This window comes from Macrotis lagotis, chromosome 2, assembly GCF_037893015.1.
Source record: "Macrotis lagotis isolate mMagLag1 chromosome 2, bilby.v1.9.chrom.fasta, whole genome shotgun sequence".
Classification (NCBI taxonomy): domain Eukaryota; kingdom Metazoa; phylum Chordata; class Mammalia; order Peramelemorphia; family Peramelidae; genus Macrotis; species Macrotis lagotis.
In genome coordinates this window covers 295,782,513-295,808,746 of record NC_133659.1, presented here as the reverse complement: position 1 = coordinate 295,808,746, position 26,234 = coordinate 295,782,513, and the positions used below count along the sequence as shown (strand labels likewise).

At 33.6% G+C, this 26,234-nt stretch overlaps 1 protein-coding gene across 1 annotated transcript in view; it reads right to left on the bottom strand.

Moving 5' to 3' along the window:
- PTPRQ (protein tyrosine phosphatase receptor type Q) overlaps nucleotides 1-26,234 on the bottom strand; it is a 316,015-nt gene that overhangs the window by 16,934 nt on the left and 272,847 nt on the right. Inside the window, exons 38-41 of the mRNA XM_074221062.1 lie at nucleotides 19,622-19,698; nucleotides 15,887-16,021; nucleotides 15,593-15,718; nucleotides 12,336-12,484 (exon numbers count right to left, since the gene is read on the bottom strand). Of these exons, the coding sequence (XP_074077163.1) occupies nucleotides 12,336-12,484; nucleotides 15,593-15,718; nucleotides 15,887-16,021; nucleotides 19,622-19,698 (487 nt within the window). The remainder of the gene's footprint in view (nucleotides 1-12,335; nucleotides 12,485-15,592; nucleotides 15,719-15,886; nucleotides 16,022-19,621; nucleotides 19,699-26,234) is intronic.

The following is a 26,234-nucleotide window of genomic DNA, read 5'->3' as shown; positions in this document are numbered from 1 at the left end:
CAAATTTGCTGGAACAAGTAAACAACATAACTTATTGAAAGAATATATAGAACCCCTTCAGAAAGAGACCCCAGAATAAAAACTTCAAGGGCTATTAAAGTCAAATTCCAGAACTCTCAAATAAAGGAGAGAATAGTACAAGCAGCAAAAAAGAAAACAATTCAAATACAAAGGAAACGCAATCAGATTCACACAGGACCAATCAGCCTCAACACTGAAGGATCAGAAGAGCCAGAATAGCATACTTTGGACAGCAAAGGACACCAGGATTACAACCCAGAATTTACTAGCTTGCAAAATTCAGCATATACTGTCAAGAAAAAGATGGATGTTCAACAAAATAGAGAATTTCAGTATTTCCTGACACAAAGACCAGAACTGAAGAGAAAATTCAATTGCCAAACAAACAACTCAGGAGTTGCATAAAAGGTAAATGAAAAGGGGAAGAAAAAAACAAAACAAAAACAAAGCAAATGTAGGTCAAGACCATCAGTTTGTATACAATCCTAAAAGAGAAGATAAACCTTTTTTTTAATTTTTGAGAACTTTACTTCTCTTTAGGATAATTAAAGGGTCGAATATAACTGAAGAGATTGAACTTAAAGGATTTGAGTATAGTTGGGTCTTGTCTCTCCACTGAAGACTTCCAAGAAGACATCACAATGTTTGAGACAAAAAGCCCTGATGAAAAGCAGGAGAGTTAATTTTAAGCTTTAGTAGTGTCTCATTATCCTTTCACCCACTTTAACTCTGCTCTGCTGACAAAACTTAGCACTTTGTCTGATAAAGGTATCATAAACTGGAGGATTCTGAGACAGTGTCTCTATTACTTATAACCATTTGTAAAGTTCTCAGATGAGACCTCCATAGCCTCCCAGTTCTTAGAGAGCTTTGAGATTCTTGTAGTTAATTAAATCAGGGTATGACTTAATTCATGCTTCACTTAACAAAGGGTTAAGTACCCTGGGTAGGGAGGTGGGGAGTAAAGTGTGAGAGAAAATAGACCTGGGGGAGTAATACAAATAGTTCAAGAAATGACTTTGGATGATACTTTGGCTCATGAGGAAGACTGTGTCCTTGCAGGGTACTTGAAAAGGGGGTAAGGTAAAAAATGATTATAATTATAATTTCCTATAATTTGAGACAATGCTGCTTATCAAGCAATCAAGCAAGCAATCTGCATTGATATTTTGATAAGGAATGAGCTTATCAAGCAATCAAATAATCAAATTGTGACCTGATTAATAGTACTTGAGAGATAAATAACACTAGGGGAAGAAGCACAAAGATTTATAATTTTAGAGGTAAAGAAGGGAGAGAAACACTGAGTAAATTCTATTCAATAGATTTAGCCCAGAGAGGGAGTAAGATACTTTCCCATTTGGGTTTTAAAATCTACAGAGTAGGGAGTGGGGTGGGAAAGGGACAGATAAGGGAAGAAGGGACTGATAAAGAGGAGGCAAAGGCATAAGTAAAAATAAACTGAAAGTTAAATTTTAAAAGAAAAGTTAAAGGGGAAAGGAAGTAAAATTATGGTGAGGAGGAATAAGAGGAAGGGAAATATAAAAATATAATTGCAGAGATAGCACAGAGGGAAATACAGAATTAGTAATCTTAAGTGTAAACGTGTATGGGATGAAATGTCCTACAAAACCAAAGTGGATAGCAGAATGGATTAAAAACCAAAATCCTACAATATATTGTTTACAAGGAGTACATTTGAAGCAGAGAGATGGAGCAAAAAGTATTATGCCTCAGCTGAAATAAAAAAAAATCAGGGGTAGTGATCCTGATCTCAGATAAAGTAAAGGCAAAAATCAATCTCATTAAAAGGGATAAGGAAGGAAACTATATCTTCTTAAATGGCACCATTGATAATGAAGCTATACCATCACTAAATATGTATGCACCTAGTGGTATAGCATTCATATTCCTAGAGGAAAAGTTAAGTGAATTATAAGGAGACATGAACAGCAAAACTTTAATAATGAGGGATCTCAACTTCCCTCTCTCAGAACTAGATAAATATAATCATGAAATAAACAAGAAAGAAGTTAAGAAGGGGAAAGAAATCTTAGAAAACTAGATATGATAGGCCTCTGGAGAAAACTTAATGGGAACAGTAGTACATGGCATCTATACCAAAACTGACTGTGCCATAGGGCACAAAAACCTTATAATCAAATGTAGAAGGGCAGAAATAATAAATTCACAATTCTCAGACAATGGTTCAATAAAAACTACATGTAATAAATGGTCAGAAAGATAAACCAAAAACTAATTGGAAATGAAATTACTTTATCTTAAATAATGGTTTATCACATGACAAATAATAGAAATAATTAATCATTATATCGAAGAAAATGATACTAATTAGACATGATACCAAAATTTATGGGATGCAGCCAAGGCAGTTTTGAGGGAAACTTTATGTCTTTAAATTCCTATATTAATGACATAGAGAAAGAGGAGATCAATGAATTGAATATACAACTAAAAATACTAGAAAAAGAACAAATTAGAGATCCCCAATTAAATACCAAATTAGAAATTCTGAAAATCAAGGGAGAAATTTATATAATTGAAAACTGGAAAACCATTGATCTCATAAATAAAACTAAGAGTTGATTTTATGAAAAAGCCAATAAAAACCTTTGTTTAATCTGGTTAAAAAAAAGAAGGAAGACAACCAAATTACAGTATCAAAAACAAAAAGGGTGAACTAACCACCAAGGAGGAGGAAGCTAAAGAGGTAATTTGGAGCTATTTTGCTGAACTGTATGCCAATAAATTTGATAAATTGACTGGAATGAATGAATATTTACAAAAATACAAACTGCCCAGATTAACAGAAGAGAAAAAACATAATACCATTTCAGAAAAAGAAATTGAAGAAACCATTAATAGACTTCATAAGGAAAAAGTTTCCAGGTCTAGATGGATTTACAACTGAATTCAAGCAAACATTTAAGAAGCAATTAATTCTTATTTAACCTAAACTATTTTAAAAAATAAGAGAGGAAGGAGTTCTGGAAAACTCCTTTTATGACACCAACATGGTGCTGACACCTAAACCAGAAAGAACCAAAACAGACCAAAAAAATTATAGATCAATCTCCCTAATGAATGTTGATGTAAAAATCTTAAATAAAATTTTATTTTATTTTCTACAGCGTGTTATTACTAGGATAATACATCATGATCAGTTAGGATTTATACCAGGTAGGGAGGAAAGGTTCAATATTAGAAAAACACTCAAGATAACTGAACATATCAATAGCAAAACCACCATATGATTATATTATTAGATGCTGAAAAAGCCTTTGATAAAATACAGCATCCACTCTTATTAAAAATACTATAAACTTTAGCAATAAATGGAGTTTTCCTTAAAATCATAAATAGTATCTATCTGAAACCATCAACAAAAAGCAAATGTAATTGGAATAAACTCAGAGCATTTCCAATAAGATTAGGGGTGAAACAAAGATGTCCATTTATCATCATTACTATTCAATATAGTATTAGAAATGTTAGCTTTAGCAATTAGAGAAGAAAAAGTAATTGAAGGAATCAGAATTGGCAATGAGGAAGCAAAGCTTTCACTCCTTGAAGATGACATGATGGTATGTTTAAAGAACCCGAGAAAATCATCTAAAAAAACTCATTGAAACAATGAACAAATCCAGCAAAGTAGCAGGATATAAAATGAACCTACATAAATCACCAACATTTCTATATATGAACAATAAAAGTCAAGAGCAAGAGATACAAAGAGAAATTCCATTTAAAGTAACCATAGGCAACATTAAATACTTGGAAATCTGCCTCCCCAGACTAACCCAGAAACTGTATGAATACCATTATAAAGCTCTTCTCACCCAAATAAAGTCAGATCTAAATAATTGGGAAAAAATGTCAATTTCTCATGGTTGTGTCAAACTAATAAAATAAAAATGACAATTCTACCTCAATTAAATTACTTATTCTGTGCCATAGCATCAAACTACCAAATAACTATTTTATTGAACTAGAAAAATAGTAACAAAATTCATCTGGAGCAACAAAAGGTCAGGAATAACATAGGAACTTATGAAAAAATATGTGAAGGAAGGTGCTCTAAGCTCTACCAGATCAGTGTTCAAAATTGCCTGATATTGTTTAATAAATAGATTAATGGATCAGTAAATTAGGATAGGTTCAAAAGAAACTACAGTGAATGACTACAGAAATCTACAGTTTGACAAACCCCAAAACATCAGTTTCTGGGATAAACTCATTGTTTGATAAGCATAGTTGGGAAATGGGAAAATAGTATGGCAAAAACTAGGCATAATTCCACATCTCACACCCTATATCAAAATAAGGTGAAAATGGGTACAGGATTTAAACATAAAGGGCAATGTCATAGATAAATTAATAGACCAAGATATATTCTATCAGATCTATGGAAAGGGGACAACTTATGACCAAATAAGAGTTAAAGTGCATTATAAAAAATGAATGATTTTGACTATATCAAATTAAATACTTTTTGCAGTAATCAAATCAGTGCTGCCAAAATTAGAAAGAAAGCAAAAAAATCTGAGAAAAAAATCTTTACAATTAGGAGTTATGATACAGGCTTTATTTCTAGAATATTTAGAGAACTCCATCAAATTTATAAAGTTACAAGTCATTCCTCAATTGATAAATGATCAAAGGATATGAATAGACAGTTTTCAAATGAAGAAATTCAAGATTATATATATATATATATATATATATATATAAAACCATGTGAAAAAAATGCTCCAAATCATTATTGATTAGAGAAATGGAAATTAAAACAACTATGAGGTACCACCTCACATCTATCAGACTGGTCAAAATGAGGAAAGGGGAAAATGATTAATGTTGGAGAGGTTATGGGAGTATTGGACATTGCTGCATTGCTGGTGGTGTTATGAACAGATTCAACCATTCTGGAGAGCTATATGTAACTAAGTCCAAAGAGGAATAAAAATATTCATTCCTTTTTACCTAGAAATTCCAATTCTAGGAAATATCCAGAAGAAATCACAAAAATGGAAAAAGTTCCACATTTCCAAAATATTTGTGGGATCTCTTATTTTAGTGGCAAGGAATTGGAAATTGAGGGATTGCACATCAATTGGGAAATGGCTAAACAAGGTATGGTACAGGAAAACTATGGACTATTACTGTTCTATAAGAAACCATAAATGGTTGGAGAGAAGAGAAGCATGGAATGAGTTACAGGATCTGATGATGAGCAAAGGGAGCAGAAGCAAGACAACAGTGTATACATTAGCAACATTGTGAGATGATCAACCTTGAATGGAAGCAGCTCCACTCAGCACTTCGACAACCATATTAAACCAGCTATAGACAATGCTATTCCCATCCAGAGGAAGAAAAACAAAACAAAACCAAAAAACCCCTTCAGAATCTGATGCATACTTTATAAAAATTATCGCTTATGTATCTCTTTTCATTAATCCTAATTCCTCATACTGGAAATGACTAATCTGTAAACATGTGTACTAAAAATATGTATGTTCAATGTTAATCTGAGCAAATGTTTGCTGCTGGGGGGAGGTCCGAAGGGAGGATGGAAGGAAATTCTGTAACTTAAAAATATACTTATGCGTATGTATGGATGAATGTTGAAAAAGTTTTTAAAATTTTTAAAAAAGTAAAAATAATCAACTGGAAAAGGAAACACTAAAACTGAAAGAAGAAAATAAAATACTAAAAATTGGAATTGTACAATGGAAACTAATGAATCTAGGATAAAACCAATTTTCCATCAAACAAAATCATGGAAAAATAGATGAAAATGTAAAGAAACATTTAGGAAAAACAAACAACCAGGGAATTAGATCCAGAAGACACAGTCTATGAATTATTGGTCTACTTGAAACCCTCAAACAAGCTATAAAGAAACAAAACTATGACAAACAAACAAAACTATAAACAAACAAAATTATGACAAACAAAAAAAGTCTGTCAGGAAATTATCATGGAAAACTAACCTAATAGCCTTAGAATAAGAAGACAAAACAGTACTTTAAAGAATCAATCAATCATTTCCATAAAGAGACCTAAGAATAAAAACTTCAAGGAATATTGTAGCCAAATTTCAGAATTCTCAGCTAAAGGAGAAAATACTGCAAGAAGCCAAGAAGAAACAAGAAACCACAATCAGAATTACAACTGGACTAATCAGCTTCAACATTAAAGGATTGGAGGATCTGGAATAAGATATTCTGGAGGGCAAAAAACAAGAATCAACTACCCTTCCACATTCAGCATATTCTTTAAGGAGAAAAGATGGATTCTCAATAAAAATAGGGAACTCTCCAAATTTTCTGTTAAAAAGACAAGAACAGAAGAGAAAATTCAACCTTCAAATGCAAGACTCAAGAGATGCATGAAAAGGTAAACAAAAACAAAAAAAAAATTACTTGTCAGGAACATTAAATTGCATACATCCCTCCAAGGGAAGATACTACTTGAAATTCTTGAGAATTGTGTTTCTCTTAGGATAACTAAAAGAAACATGCTTAAAAAGAGGTTATGTGTGTATAGGGTGATCATGAAAGTGTAGAGCTTTTAACCAATACTTTAGCTAATGAGGCTTGAATATAGTTGAAGGGATTGTACATAGAGGGTATGGGTAAAAATGGATCATGAAGTACTATTGCTTACTAGGACTATATTTCTATTGAGGTAAACAGAAGTAGTCTACTTAGATTGTCTGTACATAATTAAATCATGAAGTGATCTTGCTGTACTCGATACTTTAGTTAATAAAGACTGTATTATTATACTTTAGCTCACAAGAATTTTAATACAATAGGGACAGAGGGTGAGAGTATACTTAGAAGGACTGGACATAATTAGACCATGAATTGATTTTGATTTACTAGATATTTTTGCTTCAATTAGAGGGAGTATAGTTGGAGGATGAGGAGGGTATAAATGGTTCAGGAAGTGATTTTTCTTTACATGATACTTTAGCTCATGGCTATGGAGGAAACTTGAGAAGAGGGTGTGGTAGAAATTGATTATAATTTCATTTATTTATGACTCTTGAAACGTTTATTTCTCATGGGACAGAAGAGGGAAGTGTACTTGGATGGGGACTATAAGGCAATGTTGCTTATCAATCAATCAATCAATCAATCAATCAGGCCTTAAGAACTGTGCTTCTATCAGGAGAGATACAAAGAATATATTTTGAAAGAGAGATTTTAGGTACAAGACAAGGTTAAAAAACTAAAGACTTGAAAAGATGATTATACTAGGAGATGATTAGGCAACAGAGGGCAAAAATAGAGGACAAATAATAGGGATCTGGCCCAGAGACAGAGTGGTTTATAGTCCCAATTGGATTTAAAAATCTATCCTACCCTACAAAGAAGGGGGGGAGGGAAAGAAAAGGGAAGAATAAAAGTAAAAGAAAAAGTTGATTTAAAGTTAAAATTTTTAAAATTGTTAGAGAAAGGAAGCAAAACATTGGTGAGGAGGGATAAGGGGAAAGCAAAGAGAAAAGGATAAATGGGGGAAAATAGCATGGAGGAGAATACAGAGTTAGTAATCTTCAGTGTAAATGTGAATGGGATGAACTCTCTAGTATAATGGAAGTAGATAGCAGAATGGATTAAAAACCACAATCTTTCAATATGTTATTCACAAGAAATACATTTGAAGGAGAGAGAGATACCCAGGGTAAGGGGAAAAGACTGGAACAAAATGTATTATGCTTCAGTAGAAGTAAAAAAAAATCAGGGGTAGAAATCCTGATCTCAAACAACAAAAACAAAATTACATCTCATTAACAGGGATAAAGAAGGAAACTACTCCTTAAAAGGTATAATAGACAATGAAGTTATATCATTATTAAACATATATGCACCAAATTGTATAGCATCCAAATTCTTAGAGGAGAAGCTAAATGAATGGGCAACAAAACTAAAATAGTTGGGGATCTCAAACTCCCTGTCTCAGAATTAGATAAATCTAATGACAAAATTTAAGAAAGTGAATAGAATTTTAGAAAACTTAGAAATGATAGTGCTCTGGAGAAAAACTGAATGGGGATGTAAAGTAATATACTTTTTACTCTGTAGTACAGAGCAACTATACCAAAACTGACCATGTTTTAGGGCATAAAAACCTCACAATTAAATACAGGAAGGCAGAAATATTAAATGTATCCTTTTCAGATAATGATGCAATAAAAATTACATGTAAAAAATGATCATGAAAAGATAAAATAAAAATTAATTGAAAACTAAATAACATTTTTAAAGAATTAGTGGAATAAATAACAAAACATAGAAATAATTAACAATTTTATACAATATAATGACAACAATGAAACATCATATAAAACTTTATAGAACTGAGCCAAAGTAGTTTTTAGAAATTCTAAATCTCTAAATATCTATATGAATAAAACAGAGTAAAAGGAGATAAAGGAATTGAGCATTCAACTAAAAAATCTAGAAAAGCTACAAATTAAAAACCCACAATTATATGCCAAATTAGAAATTCTGAAAATCAAAGAACAAATTAATAAAAGTGAAAAAAATCATTTAACTAATTAATAAAACTGCTATTTTTATGAAAAAATCAATAAAATAAATATTAGTTAATCTGATTTAGAAAAGAAAGAAAATCAATATCAAAAATTACCAGTATCAAAAATGAAAAGGGTGAGCTCACTATCAATGTCGACAAAACTAATATAATAATGCAGAGCTATTTTGCCTAGCTCTCTGCCAATAAATTTGACAATCTAAATGAAATGGATAAATATTTACAAAAGTCTAAGCTACCCGGATTAATAGAAGATGAAATAAAAAACTTAACCCCTTTCATAAAAAGAAATTGAAATCATCAAAAAACTCCCTAAGAAAAATCTCCAGATGAAGTCAATTCTACCATACTTTTAAGGAATAATTAATTGTACTTCTATAACAACTAGTTTTAAAAAATAGGAGGAGTTCTGTCAGATTCCTTTTATGACACCAATATGGTTCTGATACCTATACAAGGAAAAGCCAAAACAGAAAAAAAATTATAGACCAAATCTCACTAATGAACAGTGATGCAAAGATTTTAAAAATTTTAGCAAAGAGATTATAACTCATTACTAGCATAATATACTATGATTAAGTAGGGTTTATACTGGGTAGGCAGAGAGGTTTCAATATTAGGAAAACAATCAACATAATTGACCATATAAATAACAAAGCTAACAGAAATCATATGATATCTCAATAGATGCTGAAAGTCTTTGACAAAATATAGATCCCATTCCTATTAAAAATCACTAGAAAGTATAGGAATAAATGTAACTTTCCTTAAGATAATAAACAGTATCTATCTAAAACCATCAACAGCATTATATGTAATGGAGATAACCTAAAAGCATTTCCAATAAGAACAGAGGTGAAAAGGGATGTCCATTATCACCACTACTATTCAATATAGTATTAGAAATGTTAGTCTTAGCAATAAGAGAAGAAAAAGAAACTGAAGGAATTAGAATTGTCAGTGATGAAGCAAACTTTCACTCCTTACAAATGATATGGTATACTAAGAGAACCTTTAGAAAATTAACAACTTCAGCAAAGTAGGAGAATATAAACTAAACCCACATGAATCATAAGCATTTTTATATGTGAACAATAAAGCCCAATGGCAAGAAATAGAAAGAGAAATTCCATTTATATTAACTGCAGAAAACATAAAATACTTGAGCATCTGTCTGCCAAGACAAACCCAGAAACTATATAAACACGAGTAGAAAATATTTTTTTCATACAAATAAAGTTATTTTTTCATTAATTTCCAATTAAACAATTGGAAAATACATGAGTTGGTCATGGTTAGGCTGAATTAATATAATAAAAATGACAATTCCATCCAAATTGAATTATTTATTCAGTGCCACCAAGCTATCAAAAATATTTTACAGAGCCAGAAAAAATGGCAACAAAATTCATCTGGAGCAACTAAAGGTCTAGAATATCAAGGTAATTGATAAAAAGATGCAAATGAATATGACCTTGCTATACCAGATCTAAAACTATATTTTAAAGAGGCAGTCATCAAAACTGCTTGGGATTGGTTAAGAAATAGTATAACATACCAGTGGATTAGAGTAGGTACAAAAGAAATAGTAGTAAATGACTTTAATAATCAGGAAAACTGGAAAATGGGGTGGCAAAAACCAGACACACCCTTTACCAAAATGAAGTCAAAATGAATATAGGATTCAGACATGAAGGAGAACAAGAAATATTCCATCTGTTGGATCTATGGAGAGGGGAGAAATTTCTGACCAAATAAGAAATAAAGAACATTATAAATTACAAAATAGATGATTTTGACTATAATTAAAAAGTTTTTATGCTTATAAAACCAATGCAACCAACATTAGAAGGAAGGCAGAAAGCTAGGAAACAATATTCACAGCTAGTGTTTCTGATAAAGGTTTAATTTCTAAAATATATAGAGATCTAAATCAGAATTATAAGATTACAAGTCATTCTTCAGTTGATAAATGGTCAAGGAACATTAAGAAGCAGTTTTCAGATGAAGAAAGTTATTTATAGGCATATGAAAAAATACTTCAAATAATTATCGATTAGAGAAATGCAAGTTAAAACAACTAGGAGGTACCACCTCACACCAATCAGATTGACTAAAATGTGAAAAGAAGAAAAATTGTCAATGTTGGACAGGATGTGGGAAAATTGGAAAATTAATGCATTGTTGATGGAGTTGTGAACTGATCCAGCCATTCTGGAGAGCATTCTTGAACTGTGCCCAAAGAGTAAAGTAACTGATCATATCCTTTGATCAATTAATATTCATACTAGGTCTATATTCCAAAAAAATCGTAAAAATATGGGAAAAGTCTCACAAATTCAAAAAATATTCATAGTAGATCTTTTTGAAGTGGCAATATATTGGAAATTGAAAGGATGTATAATTTATGGTGTATACTATTATTCTATAAGAAATTATGAGCAATCAGATTTTAGAGAAAACCTGGAAAGACTTAGATGAGTTGATGTTGAGTGAAGTGAGCAGAACCAAGATAACATTTTACAAATTAACAACATCATTATGGTAAGATGATTAGTTATGATGAATCCAGCTCCTCTCAACAGTTCAGAGATCAAGGACAACCCTGAGACACCTGTCATGGACAATGTCATCCACATTTAGAGAAAACGGCTATGGTGTCTGAATGCAGAGTAAAACATACGGTATTCACTTTTTAAAAACTCTTTTTTTCCTTTCTTTTTCATGTTTTTTTTCCCTTTCCCCTTACTTCTGATTCCTCTTTCATAATATGACTAATATTTTAAAATGTTACACATGAATGTATGTGTACAACTTTTACCAGACTGCCACTATGGGGAGGGGTAGCAAATGGATGAATGTTGAAAAACTACCATTGTATGTAATTGGAAAAATAAAATAAAATTTCAATAGTAAAAAAGATATGAAAAAGAATGAAAGCCTATTAAATAGTAGAGACCAAGCATAAAAAAATCCTCAATACATGGAAATAGGTTGAAGAACATTTCATCCTCTTCATCTTGTCTGTTTTTTTATTTGTACTGAAGATTTTTTGAGTCTGCAGTCAATGAATTTATATCCCAATATTTTTATTCCCCTATAGAAAGAAACTATTTTATAAAAACCTAAGAAATAATCTCGAGAACTTCAAGTCAGAAAGATTAATAGTAGGCTAACTATTTGTCCTGGGAATATTTCTATTTCACTTCAATCAAATACAATAAGAAGAATTTTTTTCTGTAAGGGTTAGGGACTGGATCTGTAATTGCATTGTTATAAGAGGATTTACCTGGGGATTTTTCCTATAGTAGAAGTAGTTATAATAACAGTGACCAGTTATATAGAACTCCAAGGCCTACCAAGTGTTTTCAAGGTTAGCTCTTTTGAATCTAAATAAAATTCTGCAAGATGACTAACTGTCTTTATGACAATGAAAACCAAGTCATCCATGTGAACAAAAATCATTTTGAATCAGTAAGAATATTTAATTCTTTTAGCTTGGAGAACTTCAGGTGTGCAAATTCCTTTCACTAATGAAAACTATCTTTGACCAAAAATATATATTTTCAGAAGTTGCTTACAGCACAAACAACTTGATAAGCAGGATTTGAATATTGATCTATAATCAGGATTTGAATACTAATTTTCCTAACTCAAAGCTCAGAATTCTAGTCATGATGCATCCATTCTTGGATTATTAAAATTTTAAAGTCCATTTAAAAACTTACCTGCAATGAACAACCATTGGTGTGGTATCATGGGCTCTGTTTGCTCGAATTAACTTCACAAAATGAATCAATGGTGCACTGTTTTCAGGAACCCCATGTTCAGGCCAAGCAGTAAAGTTACACTGTCGTACTGTCATACAGTCCCCATGCTGGAAACCATGACACATTAAAGAAGTAACATAAAAGAGGTATCAGCAAAATCATGAAGAAAATAGCAACTCTAAAAACAAATTGCAGACAACACTAAAAAAAAACTTGCTTAGGTTAAGTATATCTATTGAGTTGGACATTTTTCTTTTTAAAAACAGACTCATCACTGATATAATATGGAGAATTTTATTCTTAATAGAGCAAGAGATTGATAAGTATGTGTACAAGTAGTGTCCATAGCATTTTCATTCATATTTATTATTCAGTATAATAGAATTCTGAATTTGTGCTCATAAAGTTAGGTTTAGACAAAGCAACTTTAGAACTCAAATTTGAGCAAATTATAGAGATGTAACTGGAAAATGTGAAGAGCCTTGTACATGGATATAAATGATTATGGTTTTTATTTTTGTTTTTTGATTTGTTTTGTTTTGTTTTTTGTCTTTCATTCTCTAAGAGGACCATGACATAAGGGAGGGGATGCCATAATAGCCAATGAATAAGATTTGAGTGAGGAGGTACTGTGCTGTGTCACCAGTCTCACTTTCTTCTCCAGAGTCAACCATGCCCAGTGGCCAGATGTGAATCAGGATGACTGGAGATGGCCCTGGATCCATGGCAATCAGAGCTAAAATTTCTTGTCCAAGGTCAGAGCTTGGATTTGAACTTAGGTCCTTCTGAAGTGTCAGTGCTCTTTCCACTGTACCACATAGCTGACAAATTAATAATAGATGAATAAGAATTGTACTTGCGATTCATTGGCTACAGCAGAGCTAAGGAATGACTAGCCCTTGGATATCATTTGGACTGGCATTGCCAAGGCAATCATAGGCAGGACTTGAAATTCAATAAATCTAGGAGCTTTTTAGAGGTGAATTAATTAAATTTTCAACCCAAAATAACAGGCTAATTTTTAAGTTGACAATTTTGTCGGTTCTGAGAATGATGTTATATCATCAAATGGCCATTGACAGAAAAAAAGGTTCCCCATTCCTGGTCTAGGGAAATCTCAGGTGAGGAAATTTCTCCAACCAATTCTGATGGGTAAACCATTGCAGTTTAACATTAGAAAATTGCCTTGAACATTGAGACACTAAGTGATTACTGTATGTCAGAAAGTTGGCATGTATTAGAGACTAGACTTGAAACCAGGTCTTCCTGGTTTTGAGGTCAGTTTTCTATCCAACTATATCATTCAGATAAATACAGATATAAATATTTATATCTATATTTAGATATAGATAGATAATATAGCTACAGGCATATTTATATAAAATAATGATGAAAACTCAGGGAAATGAATATTCTGACATTTAGAAACCTTGGATCATCTGGATTTCTCTCTATTGAGAATTATTACTGAATCTCAGTTTCAGTTATTTCCTTGTATATTAAGTTGGACTCATTAGATGATCTCTAACGACCATTCTTACTCTAAATCTAATACATTTTTTTATTCTCCTACTTGTCTTTTTTTTTACTCTACCATTGATTTGATATGGGCTCTGCCATGTTTGCCTTGATATCATAAATGTCCCACCTGTCATTTTCTCCAAAGTTAATATGCGCCGCCCCCGCCCCCCCATAGTCCTAAGCCTTGGAACAATACTACAGGTCCTTGCTATTTTTTTTCTGTCTATCTTTGATCCCCTATGGGTTTGGACACACCAAAGACAAAAGAATGGAAGTCAGATAAATTGCTAGATATGGTAGAATTTAGCGGAGTGAAATTGGCTTGCTTAACCAAATTCAGTTTCAGTCATAGAGATCCTACATTAAAAGCCTCTTTAAATGTTTTCCTATGATTGGAGATGATACTGGTTTTAAGGCTGATTTCTCTGTGGAGTGCAAATTTGAATAAAGTCCTGCCATGTTACAAAGTACAAGAACCACCCTTCTACACACATAAATGTTTGCTGCAAAAGGAGATAGCCTCAGAGAATTAAATTCAAGAATATTTTTAAGCATTTATTATGTGTTAAGGACTAATTTAGTCATTAAGGATATGAAGACAAAAAAGAAAAAGTTTTTGCCTTCATGTTTATATCAATACTTTTCACTAAGACACAAAAGGGTTATAATCTATGCCAAAGAAAGGAACAATCACCCCCCCCCCAAATATATCTTAGAAGTAAATAAGCAGAAGGAAATAAACAGGTAAAATAGAATACAGGTCCTTTTCTCCCCCCTACTGTAATATTATACTTACACTCTGTGTAACTTAGTCAAAGAACTCAGACTTTAATTTCAAAAAATGTTTGCTGTGTTAACTCCCTGCACCAATGTAGACCAGACCTATCTATTACTTATAATCTTGAAGAATTGCTCAAAGCTTAGGAAAAATTGCCCTGAATTGTACAGCTCCTGCAGAAAAGGAGATTTAAGCCCTAGTCTTCCTGATGTCACGTTCAACACTGCAGCTCAGCAACTTGGTATTGTACAGACTGATAAGGTTTGACTGTCATTTCATCTATCCCAATTAGAATTGAACATAAGGCTTTGTGTTAATCCAGACAAGTAGTAATTCTTGCCTCTTGTGTTTGTAACTGGAATGTTCTCTCTCCTCACCTGCATTTCTCAGAATCCCTTGTACCCTTCAGGGTTAACCTCTAAGGTTAAGGATAAACCTTCTGCAGGAGGCCTATCTGGATTCCACTAATTTCTTTTTTTCTTTTTTTTTTTTTGTAAGGCAAATGGGGTGAAGTGGCTTGCCCAAGGCCACACAGCTAGGTAATTATTAAGTGTCTGAGACCGGATTTGAACCCAGGTACTCCTGACTCCAGGGCCTGTGCTCTATCCACTACGCCACCTAGCCACCCCTCCACTAATTTCTCATGTCCTATCCACTAGAAATTATTGTCTACGTATTGGATATGTAGTTTCCTACATACATTATATACTGTTTCTATCAATAGAGAGTAATCTCATTGTAAGAACTGTTTCAATTTTGTTTCTCTAGAATTTAGTACAATCCTGGAAAATACTAGATGTTTAATAAATTTTTATTAAACTGAAGGTAAAATTACTAGCTGTAGTTCTGAAAGTGAATTTTCTTAAAGACTGTCCCTCCATTTCCTAACTTTAAAGACTTATCTTTCTTTTTTTACCCTTTCAATTTTCAGATCTCTGATGGTCCAGTCAATTTGAATGTCTTCTAATACTTTGGTAATTACTATATCTCCAAAGACGGTCACTGGTTTGTTGTCTTCTGGCCAGTATTGATGGCATCGGATCTGCATTCCAAAAAAGATAAGCCATGAAAATAATAACTTATCATAAGCTCTGAATAAATCAACAGACTTATTACATTTAAATCACCAAAAAATCCCATAGAAAAAATTCACACGAAGCAATACAATTATGCAGCACAGATTTTATGAAATCATTTTAAAGTTACTCACTCGTCCTTTTTCAAAACACTGTGTTAGCATCACTAAAGTTTTTGCTCTGGTTTCCCAGACCATTCTCCAAAAATCCCCTACTGTTCCAGGTAATGGTCCTTGGGTAGCAATAAACTCATTTGGACATAGGTATCCCTAGAAGAAAGAAAGAAAGGAAGAAAGGAAGAAAGGAAGAAAGAAAGAAAGAAAAAAAGAAAGAAAGAAAGAAAGAAGAAATTAATATGCATTGCATTCATATAAACAGAAAGAACACTATTGTTTTTGTTTATTAGATTCCTTATTACAACTACCAGAGCCTGATTATTTTTTCCAAGATAAATACAAATTAGGTAGCTAAAATTTATCAATACAAGTAATTGATGTAATAATTTGATACAATATATTCAGTGTTTAGTGATGAACCATTAGAATGCACTTAGGCGTCATCGTTAAGTGGCAATGTGGGTGGGGGCAGTTAGATGGTATAGTGGATAGAGCACTGACCCTGGATTCAGTAGAACCTGAATTCAAGTTTGGCTTCAGACACATAATATTTACTTATCTGTGTGACCTTGAGCAAGTCATTTAACCCCATTGTTGCAAAAATTTTTTAAAAGGCAATATGGATGAATCAAGAGTGGGCCATTCTGGGTGGCTAGGTGGTCCATGGATAGAACACCAGCTCTGGAGTCAGGAGTACCTGGGTTCAAATCCGGCCTCAGACACTTAATAATTACCCAGCTGTGTGGCCTTGGGCAAGCCACTTAACCCCACTACCTTGCAAAAATTAAAAAATAAAAGAATGAGCCATTCTGGACTACCTTCATTATGGAATTTCATCCACATAGTATATACTTGGAATTAAGCCAAGAATCTCATGTTCTCATATATGAGATGGAGCAATGTGGATTAAATCAGATTATAATAGACATTTATGAAATTGAGCAAAGCACTTAATATAAAGAGTAGTCATTACTATATCTATGTTGACCTGAGGAGAAATCTAGAACAGTGCTTTGTGGTGCTATCCAATATTTTTGTTAACTTGGATGATATCAGAATGGCATAGTAATTAGATACCCAGAGAACTGTGTTCAGGTCTTATTTATGATGTTTGTCCTTCATTCTTGAAAAAGACCTTGACATCAGGGAGGTGATGTCATGACAAGCACATGAATTGAGTGAGGGTGTGCTATGCTAAGTCATGAGCCTTCTCCTCTCCTTCAGAGCCATCTGGTTCCAGTGGCTAGATATGAAGAGGATATGAGGTAATCAGGGTTAAATGACTTGCCCAGGGTCACATAGCTAGTGACTGAGGCAGGATTTGAATTTTCATCCTTCTGACTCCAAGGCCAGTGTTCTATCACCTAATTGCTCTTCAGGTCCTATTACCACTGACTGTATGACTCTTAGTTCTTTGAGGAACTCTTTAAGATAATTAATTGAAGAGAAGGAGTCAGTCTTGGAAGAGGGAATTTCCTCATCCAAAGAACTACCTAGAGTTCACACAAGCACATATATGTATATAAATATACATATTCATACAGATTTTTCAGGCAATTTTCATTTTTCATATTTTCTCTAAATTTGTGATCTGATAAATAGTCTTTTATTTCATGGAGGGCTAACATAGATATTTGATAGCTGTATTTTAGTATAACTGATTTCCTTTGTAATTATATATTTTATCTTATGTACTTAAAACATTTTTGGAGGAGTCATTTGGTTTCACCTGACTTCCAAAGGGGTTCATGATCCAAATAAGATTAAGAATCCTTCTTATAGAGGGATCAGGCATTCTATAAAGCTTTTGAGGGCAGATAAATGCCAGTGGGTAGATTTTTTGCATTACTTAAACAATTTCTTTATGGATTTATCTCCATAAAATTCGCCGTAGAATTCAAGAGAATGTTATAAAAAAGGAAATGTTCCTGGGAAAGCTGATAGTAGGGTTTGTGGGGATCCATTTGGTGGGTCTGATAATCCTAAATATCAGTCTAGCCAGGAAACCATGCCAAGATTGTAGATATTTAGAAATTTAAGAGAGGAAACCAGTACTCAGGTCAATTTCTTTTTCAAGTGACTCTAGAAATGAAGCATAGTTCTTTGGAAAGTTCTAGAAATCAGAAGGGCTTTGACCAACTTCTTTAATGATTGTTTCATGAGATAATGAAGTTTGGTGTAATTAAATGGAGGGTACAAGATAATTGATCAAGTAGGTTGTAGAGGGAATTCCTAAATGGATAAAAGAGTCTCCTTCTATATGTTTGCTTCCTCTAAAAAAAAAACGCAAATTTCTTGACAGTAAGGACAACTGACATGCTAGCTTTTTTATGTGCTTATTAACACAGTATCTGTTTTATAGTAAATACTTAATAAATTATCTATCCAGATCCTTTAAGGATCTAGTCAATGGGAAAATATGATTTGATATTCCAATTCTCCCTTTATGTGCATTTATGTTCGATTTTGACTGGACAAGTGATTGCCCTGGCAAAAGGACTTCAACTCTTTGTTTTCTAATGCCAAAGCTGTCACTATCAGGGCAGATCGAGCCTTTTTAAGTTTATGATGTTAGAGAGAAGTTTGGCATGCTCAACAGTTTAAGTGAGTTGCACAAGATCACACAGATGATATCTGTCAAAGGCAAGACTTGAACCCAGTTTTGGTTTTTTTAGGTTTTTGCAAGGCAGTGGGGTTAAGTGACTTGCCCAAGGCCACACAGCTGGGTAATTATGAAGTATCTGAGGCCAGATTTGAACTAGGTACTCCTGACTCTAGGGGCAGTGCTCTATCCACTGCACCACCTAGCCACCCTGAATCCATTTCTTACTACCAGTTTTCTATATACTCCATTTCTAATGTTGAATTATATCTTACAAGTGGAATAGCTAGCTAGGTGGTATAATAGACAGAGCACTGGCCTTGGAGTTAAGAGGACCTGAGTTCGAATTTGACATGAGGCCCTTGGCACTTACTAGCTATGTGACCTTGGACAAGTCACTTAAACTTGCCTGCTTCGCATCTGGGGCCATCTCCAGTCATCCTGATTCCCATCTAGCCCCTGCACCCATATGGCTCTGGAGGAGAAAGTAAAGCTGGTAATTCAGCACAGCATTGGCTCATTCAGATCCAATTCATGTGTTTGTCATGGTATCACCTCTCTGATGTCATGCTTTCAGAGCAAATATAAATAATAGACTCGGTACTTATCCAAACAGAGATCCTTATTAAAAATTAAAAGCACTGGATAAAAGCTCACCCACTGACTTCTTTAAATCCTAGATATTTTTGTTCAGTCATTTTTAAAATTATATCTGACTCTGTGATCCTATTTGGGATTTTCTTAGCAGAGATATTAGAATGATTTGCCAATGCGTTTTCCAGCCCATTCTACAGATGAGGAAACTGAGGCAAACAGGGTTAAATGATTTGACCAGGGTCACATAGATAGTAATCACTTGAAACAAGATCTGAACTCAAGAAGATAGAGTACTGGACCTGGAGTCAGGAAAAACTCATTGAACCATTGAAAGACTAATTGAACCACCTAGCTTCCTCAGATCCTAAGTACGTACTTTATTCTTTCTGTATAAACCTCCTAAGTACATATTACTTTTTATGAGATATCACTTTATAAACCATACAGTTTTGCTACATAATGGAAGTTTCCATTTAAATATTGCTTTGTAAAAGCTGGCATAGGAATATAGATACAGTTTTAGAAATGTAATAAAAAAACCAGAAAATACTTACAGACACATAGCTGGCATTGATATAATCAGATCCTGGTACATTGGCATCTGCTATTAGTTTTACTCTGTTGTTATTATCTGTAAAAACAATAAACTTCATCAATTTTGATTCTTAACTGGAAATGAGAAACGGTATAATGCACAAAGAACTGCTATTCAATTATAGCGAATTGTAATATTAAAGAGCTTTGGAAGCAATCCATGAATCTAAACTTAAACCTATATTATGCAGACAGATATTTAAACTGATAGGTTCATATCATTAAAGGAAAGAGGACCCAGGTGAAGTGATCAAGGGTTGATTTTTGAGTTAGAAGGTCCTGGTTCAAATTCTCCTTCTAATATATACTGTTAATATGAGCAAGGGCAAGTTATTGTGTATCAGTTTCCTCATGAATAAAATGAGAATACTAAGCCTTTAGTATCTAACTGCAGTGTGATTGTGAACATCAAAGTGAAAAATAATTATTACTGCCTATAGCATTATGTCTCAGAAGCAATAATGTATATAAAATGCTTTGCAAATTTAATATGCTCCATAGACATGAGCAATTATCATGATATAGAAAGGTTCCACTTGATTGAGAAAGGACTTTTTTTGGATTCCGGCATAATAAAAACATCTTAATGAATTTCTATCTAATACTATTATTATTGAAGGGAACACATCAAGTATCTGGAAACCAAGAAATTAAACCTTCATTATATCAGAAAACTTTCACAATGTCTACTTCATCTGATAATATGAAAGTTTAGAAATATTCACTATATCTATTTGCTAGAAAGTATGTGAACTTCATATGCTTGTGAATTTTGAAGACTTGCTTTCATTTCTATGGTAACATACCATGCAAGAGAGTCAAGGCTTATAGTCCAGTCTCTCAAAATAATCATATATTTGGTCTAAAATTATCAGATTATTTGGGAAAATAATTTTCTAAGGAGTGATATTTCCTAGGGGATAATTCATAATTAATGTCAGTACCCTCCTCATGTTGCATTTAAATTGAGAATCAAAGATCCATGGTGGGGGGGAGCTCCACTCAATTCTATGCTTGGGGTCAGTTTGAGAGGAAAGAAGTTGTGGTAATTGGTGGCAAAAGAATATTTTAGAAGGAAACATTTAGAGGGAAGGATAAATTTAGTGAGCTTGTCATGTATAGTTTGATGCCTTAAGGAGATATGCAAATGTAATCAAAATGAAGAAGAGAGAACATTTGGGAAACCTACTTTGAGAATCTTGGAAGTAATCCTACAATGTGAATAAACAGCTTCTCAGCTGAAGGTCAAGGTCTTTAGAAAGAACTTTTGCTGTTTTCATTTAAATAGGTATTTACATTGTTTTCATTTAATAAGTAAGATCATAGGATCACACTTACAGAATTAGAAGGGGAAATTAGAGATAATTCTACTAAAAATAATAATATAAAGATAGTTGGGTAGGGTTTCTAGGATTTTTTTAAACCAGGTCAGCACCTTCTTGGAAACTTATTATCTTAAAGAGTTGCCTTAGAGCAATGCAAAGTTAAGTACCTTGTTTAGGGACAGCACTAAGGAGAATGAAAGGTTGAAATTAAGCTCAGGCTTTCCCAGATTGAAGATGGCCACCAAGCCATCTTGGTTTTCCAGGAAAAAAAATAGCCAGTGGCAAATGTTGGTACAGTAGATATAGTTCTGGCCTTGGTGTCAGAAGGACCTGAGTTCAAACTTGACCACATTAATTGACTCTGGGCAAGTCACTTAACCTTGATTGCCTATTGCCAATATGTGTACACACACACAAAATTTAGTAAGTCCCTAAGACTTTATATTTCTGATAAGAAGAAAAAACTGTTTTTTCTGGGCTTGTAATTAAAAGCTGTATTTCTGAATGTTGTTTTTGTATGTAAAAATGCCAATCTGCCATTACAAGGCCTGCTCTTCTCCCTAATTGGTTGACTTGACCTGTGTCAATACTATCTTTAATAGTGTCAAAAACATTCATAAGATAAGAACATCTTGGATGAGGATAGAGAAATCCTATGTTTGTTTATAAACATTCCCTCACCAGCCCAAGTGGGATTCTTAACAATAGGAATTTGAAGCAAATATTATAACTTATGAGAGGATCATAATCTATGTCATCTAAATGAAATCTCATTCATTGTCTAATTCAATTTTATGACTCTTTATCTTTTCTGTATAAATGTGCCTCTTAACCTTTGTATCAGGGTTGACATTCTTAAGAGTGTCTTCCATCTATAGGTAAGATCTTAGAGAAGAAAATTTGAAGCATGAACTAACTTTTTATTATTTCATTTTTTAGGTTAAAAGTTTTAAGGTTTACAATATATGTGTATGTGTGAATAGCTAGCAAAAAATGAGTAATCTTGGTTACTTCAGATAAATTCATTTACCCCCTTATGCCAGAGTTAAACTTTTCTTCCATGAACTAAATTGTTATCTGGAAATATAGAGCCTAATTGTCCAGTTCCATAAATTGGTATTTCAACTTAGTCGGCTTTATATACTTCTTCAGCTACTTAAACACAAATGTCAGCTTGACCTCTAAGAAGAAAATGAATACTAGAGGGAAAGCCTACAGGGACCACATTGTTCTCTGGAGCGGAGATTCTTAAATTATGGTGTAAAGATTTGTTCTTGATTTTTAATTTAGATGTTTGTATTTCAAGATGTTTTTATCCTAAACATTTATGCAATTAAAAACATTATTCTGAGAGTGTTCATATACTACATCTGACTGCTGAAAGGGTCTAACATACACACACACATACACACACACACACACACACACACACACTAAAAACTAGTACTTCATTCATTATATTATACTGTCTCTCCTGAAAGGAGATACTAGTTCATGTCATCAAGGAGAATTAAATGTTGTAATAATGGTCAAATACTTCAAATAGGAAAGGAAGAAGCTAAAGCCCAAGTCCAAGTCAGAGGGGATGTTTTACCTATCTTAGAAGACTGAAAAAGAAAAAAAAAACTGACAGCAAAGGGAAGAAGGGCCACTGCAGATCAGCACTTAATAACTATGAGACTTCTCCTATAGAAGGGTGTAAGGGGAATTTTCAAAAGAAACAGTTCCTAGTGTTCCCAGGGTGAAGAGGTGACCCACATCAACAAATGTCACAGGTGAGGGATCATTCCATAATGCACAGAGGAAGGGGGACATGAGTAGCAGTATCTTCTTTGATATGGTATACAGGGGAGGTTATTTGTGAATCTGACACAACCAATGAGACATTAGTCTTCTTATTTCTTTGAGCATATATTCAGGACAAGACAAAGAGACTAGGTTGCTTTGTCAAACCTAAAAAACCCCAATATTGTACTTACTGGGGAAAAATGATACCATGAGCTTGATATTGAAAGCATTGCTAAGAATTTTGAAAATAAACCTAAAATACATCATCAAAACAAAAACCCAAACCTGAAAACCTTAGGGGACATAAGTGGAGTTTTCATCACATCCGCTGATTGATGGCGATAGTAAAAATGGCAATAACTACAATTTCAATTGTGCTTTTGTTATTTCATTTTAGCTTCACAATAATACCGGGATGTATAGGTGCTTTTATTAGTGCAGTTTTAGAGTTGAGTGACAGAAAGGTTAAGTGACTTCTGGATTTGAAATTGGATTTTTCTGAACTCCAAACTCAGCCCTTTCACCACGGTACCACCTAGCTGACTGGTAAGGCATTCAGAAGAGAAGGGCAGTTTTAAAGAAGAAACATTTGACAAAAATGATAGAATCCAAGGATAGGATTTATATTTCTGAAGAGTGATTTAAAGTAGAAGACTGAATTTTTGACCTAGGTTGGAGCTCATCTAACAAGAATCTGTAAAAACAAACAAACAGGGGCAACTAGGTGGCACAGTGGATAGAGCACTGACGCTGGAATCAGAAAGACCAGATTTCAAACCCAACCTCTGACATTTAATAATTGCTAACTGTGTTATCTTGGGCAAGTCACTTAACCCTATTGTCTTCAAATCAAACAAGCAAACTTATTTACTGTAAATCTGACAAGTCTGATCATGTAACCTTTAAACTGAAACCTATTGAGGGACTAGAATCAAGGTTCAGTTATTAAATCAATAATACTTTGTCACCAGGGATATGCTTTTTGCTGTCAGATGTCTAACATTTATATCAGTTCCTTATATGGTAAAGTATTACTCCAGATGACAGTAAATTCAAAAGAATGCGGAGCTGAAAGGGACCTTAGAAACCATATCCAAACTCCTTCATTTTACAGGTCAAAAAAGTAAGGCTCAGAAGTAACCTTCCCAAAGTAATATAGGTACTAAGTGGAAGGGCCAGAATTTGGACAGAAATAATCTGATTGCAAAATCACTACTCTTTGCATTGAACCACATTGTTTTTAGTGATAAATGAGGCAGAGAGATCTTGAGGAATCATGGAGGGGAGCTGAAGGAGTGCATGCTTGATGATGATGAACTCAGGGAAGTAAAAAGTTAAGTATTCAATCATATAATAAGTGATGATTGGTGGTAGGGGTTTAGATGGAATATTTAAAAACATAGTGAAAACATTACCAGGCTCCATGACACAAACATTATTTTTGACCCTATAACATTGAATAACACACTTCCCCTTGTTAAGTTTCATATTTCTGATGGGTAAAATAATATGCACACTGTCTTGTTTATTTAGATAATAGAATTTAGGGAAATAAAAACTTTAGAGATTATTCAAAACAATTCCTTGATGTAAAATATAAGTAAACTAAAGCACAGAGAGGTATGCTGATTTGCCAAGTGCAATGAGGAGCTGACTTGGGATTTAAACACATGTCCTTTGATGTTAGGTTTAGAACTCTTTTCATTAATTGCTTTTTGGAAGGATGAAATGAGAAAGTGATGGGGAGCAGATCAGTGATTCCCTTGGAATAAGGCACTGTAAAATGAAGAAACTAGCACTTCATTCCTTCTATTATACTGTCTCTCATGAAAGGAGATACTGTCTCTCATGTCATATACTTTGCAAACCATCAATTACTACACATGCACAGACACACACACATACATACACAGGCATACACACACATATAAACTCATTACTTTGATGAGGGGAAGGAAGTTGATCGGGGGGATAATCCTCCAATGAAACTATGTGCAAAATAAATATTCCTCTTGGAAAGTGGTTGAACCTACTGGTACCTTGTTGAGAGAATAGGAGAAAGCTTCTGTTGGGTTTCAGTGACTAAGGATACCTCTAAAAGTATTAACAAAGACTGGATTATGGACTCATTTGGAAGGAGCCATAGTTCTATGCTTTTCTGGATGTTTTCTTCTTCTATCCTTACCCTGCTCAGAGTACAGTAGAAGAGATGTATTCTGGGCTTAGGGAAGCCTGCTCTTGTTCACAATCTTCTCCACATTTATCCTATCCTCTAATTATTAATTTTTATCCTTGGGCAGAAGCACGTGGAAATTACATGAATAAATTGTAACTTTTCTGAGCCTATGATCAGAAGTTGGAGACTTGTTTATGGATTTTCCAAACCCAAGATATGGCAGCAATTGTGGCAATACTATAGATCCAAAGAAGAAAAAGTAAAAGTAGATATGTACCTACCCTTGTGGCATGAGAGAAAGGTTCATGGATAGTTTTCCTAAGTCCTAATCTTCTTTGCAGTAGAAAATGGATTTTGGTTTCATGGTAGTATAAAAATACAATTTAGCTTTCTGAGTGAGAGGGAAGATTTCTTGAGCAATGTCATACTTGGGGATTACTTTGTGAGTAGTCTAAGGTTTCAGGAGTCAGGGATAGAACTCTTTTTTTTAGATTTTTGCAAGGCAAAATGGGGTTAAGTGGCTTGTGCAAGGCCACACAGTTAGGTAATTATTAAGTGTCTGAGACCAGATTTGAACCCAGGTACTCCTGACTCCAAGGCCAGTGCTTTATCCACTATGCCACCTAGCCGCCCAGGGATAGAACTCTTTAAGAGATAGGAGAGTTATTCTTCAATAGAACAACTCTTAAAAAAAAACCAGAATGACCTTTAGTTAGAGGAACATTGAGTTTGAAATAATGTCTGGCACAGTAGAGGAGGAGGAAAGGAGGAAAGAGAAAGGGAAAAGGTCCTGAACTTTGCTGTCCTTTGAGTTATTTGGAGGGTTCAAGTTTGATGGGAAGGGAATTGGCTGTCTTGTCAATTCCAAATTGTTTGTTGTCCATGGGAAAGAAAAATTCAAATCACATTGCAAAAATACTAGTCTTGGAAGGTTGTGTAAGGCTTTATGAAAGAGTCAAGGGGTTGCCCAAAATGTCATCATATAAGTCTGATGACAACCACAAGTCCATTTCCTTCCAAAGGAGACTTTTATAAGTGATTCATGACTTTTGTGAGTCTGAGTAGTTTCTAGAGGGGAAAAGAAAGACTGTCCTCCACCCAAATGCAATTGTTACCTTGAATGCTTTTAGTGGAGCTGAAACTCCTTTTATTCACATCTGTGGAAAGATAGACTAAAAATAATTTGGGGATTTTCCCAGAAAGATATGTGTGTGTGTGTGTGTGTGTGTGTGTGAGAGAGAGAGAGAGAGAGACAGAGAAAGAAAGAGAAAGACAGCGAGAGAG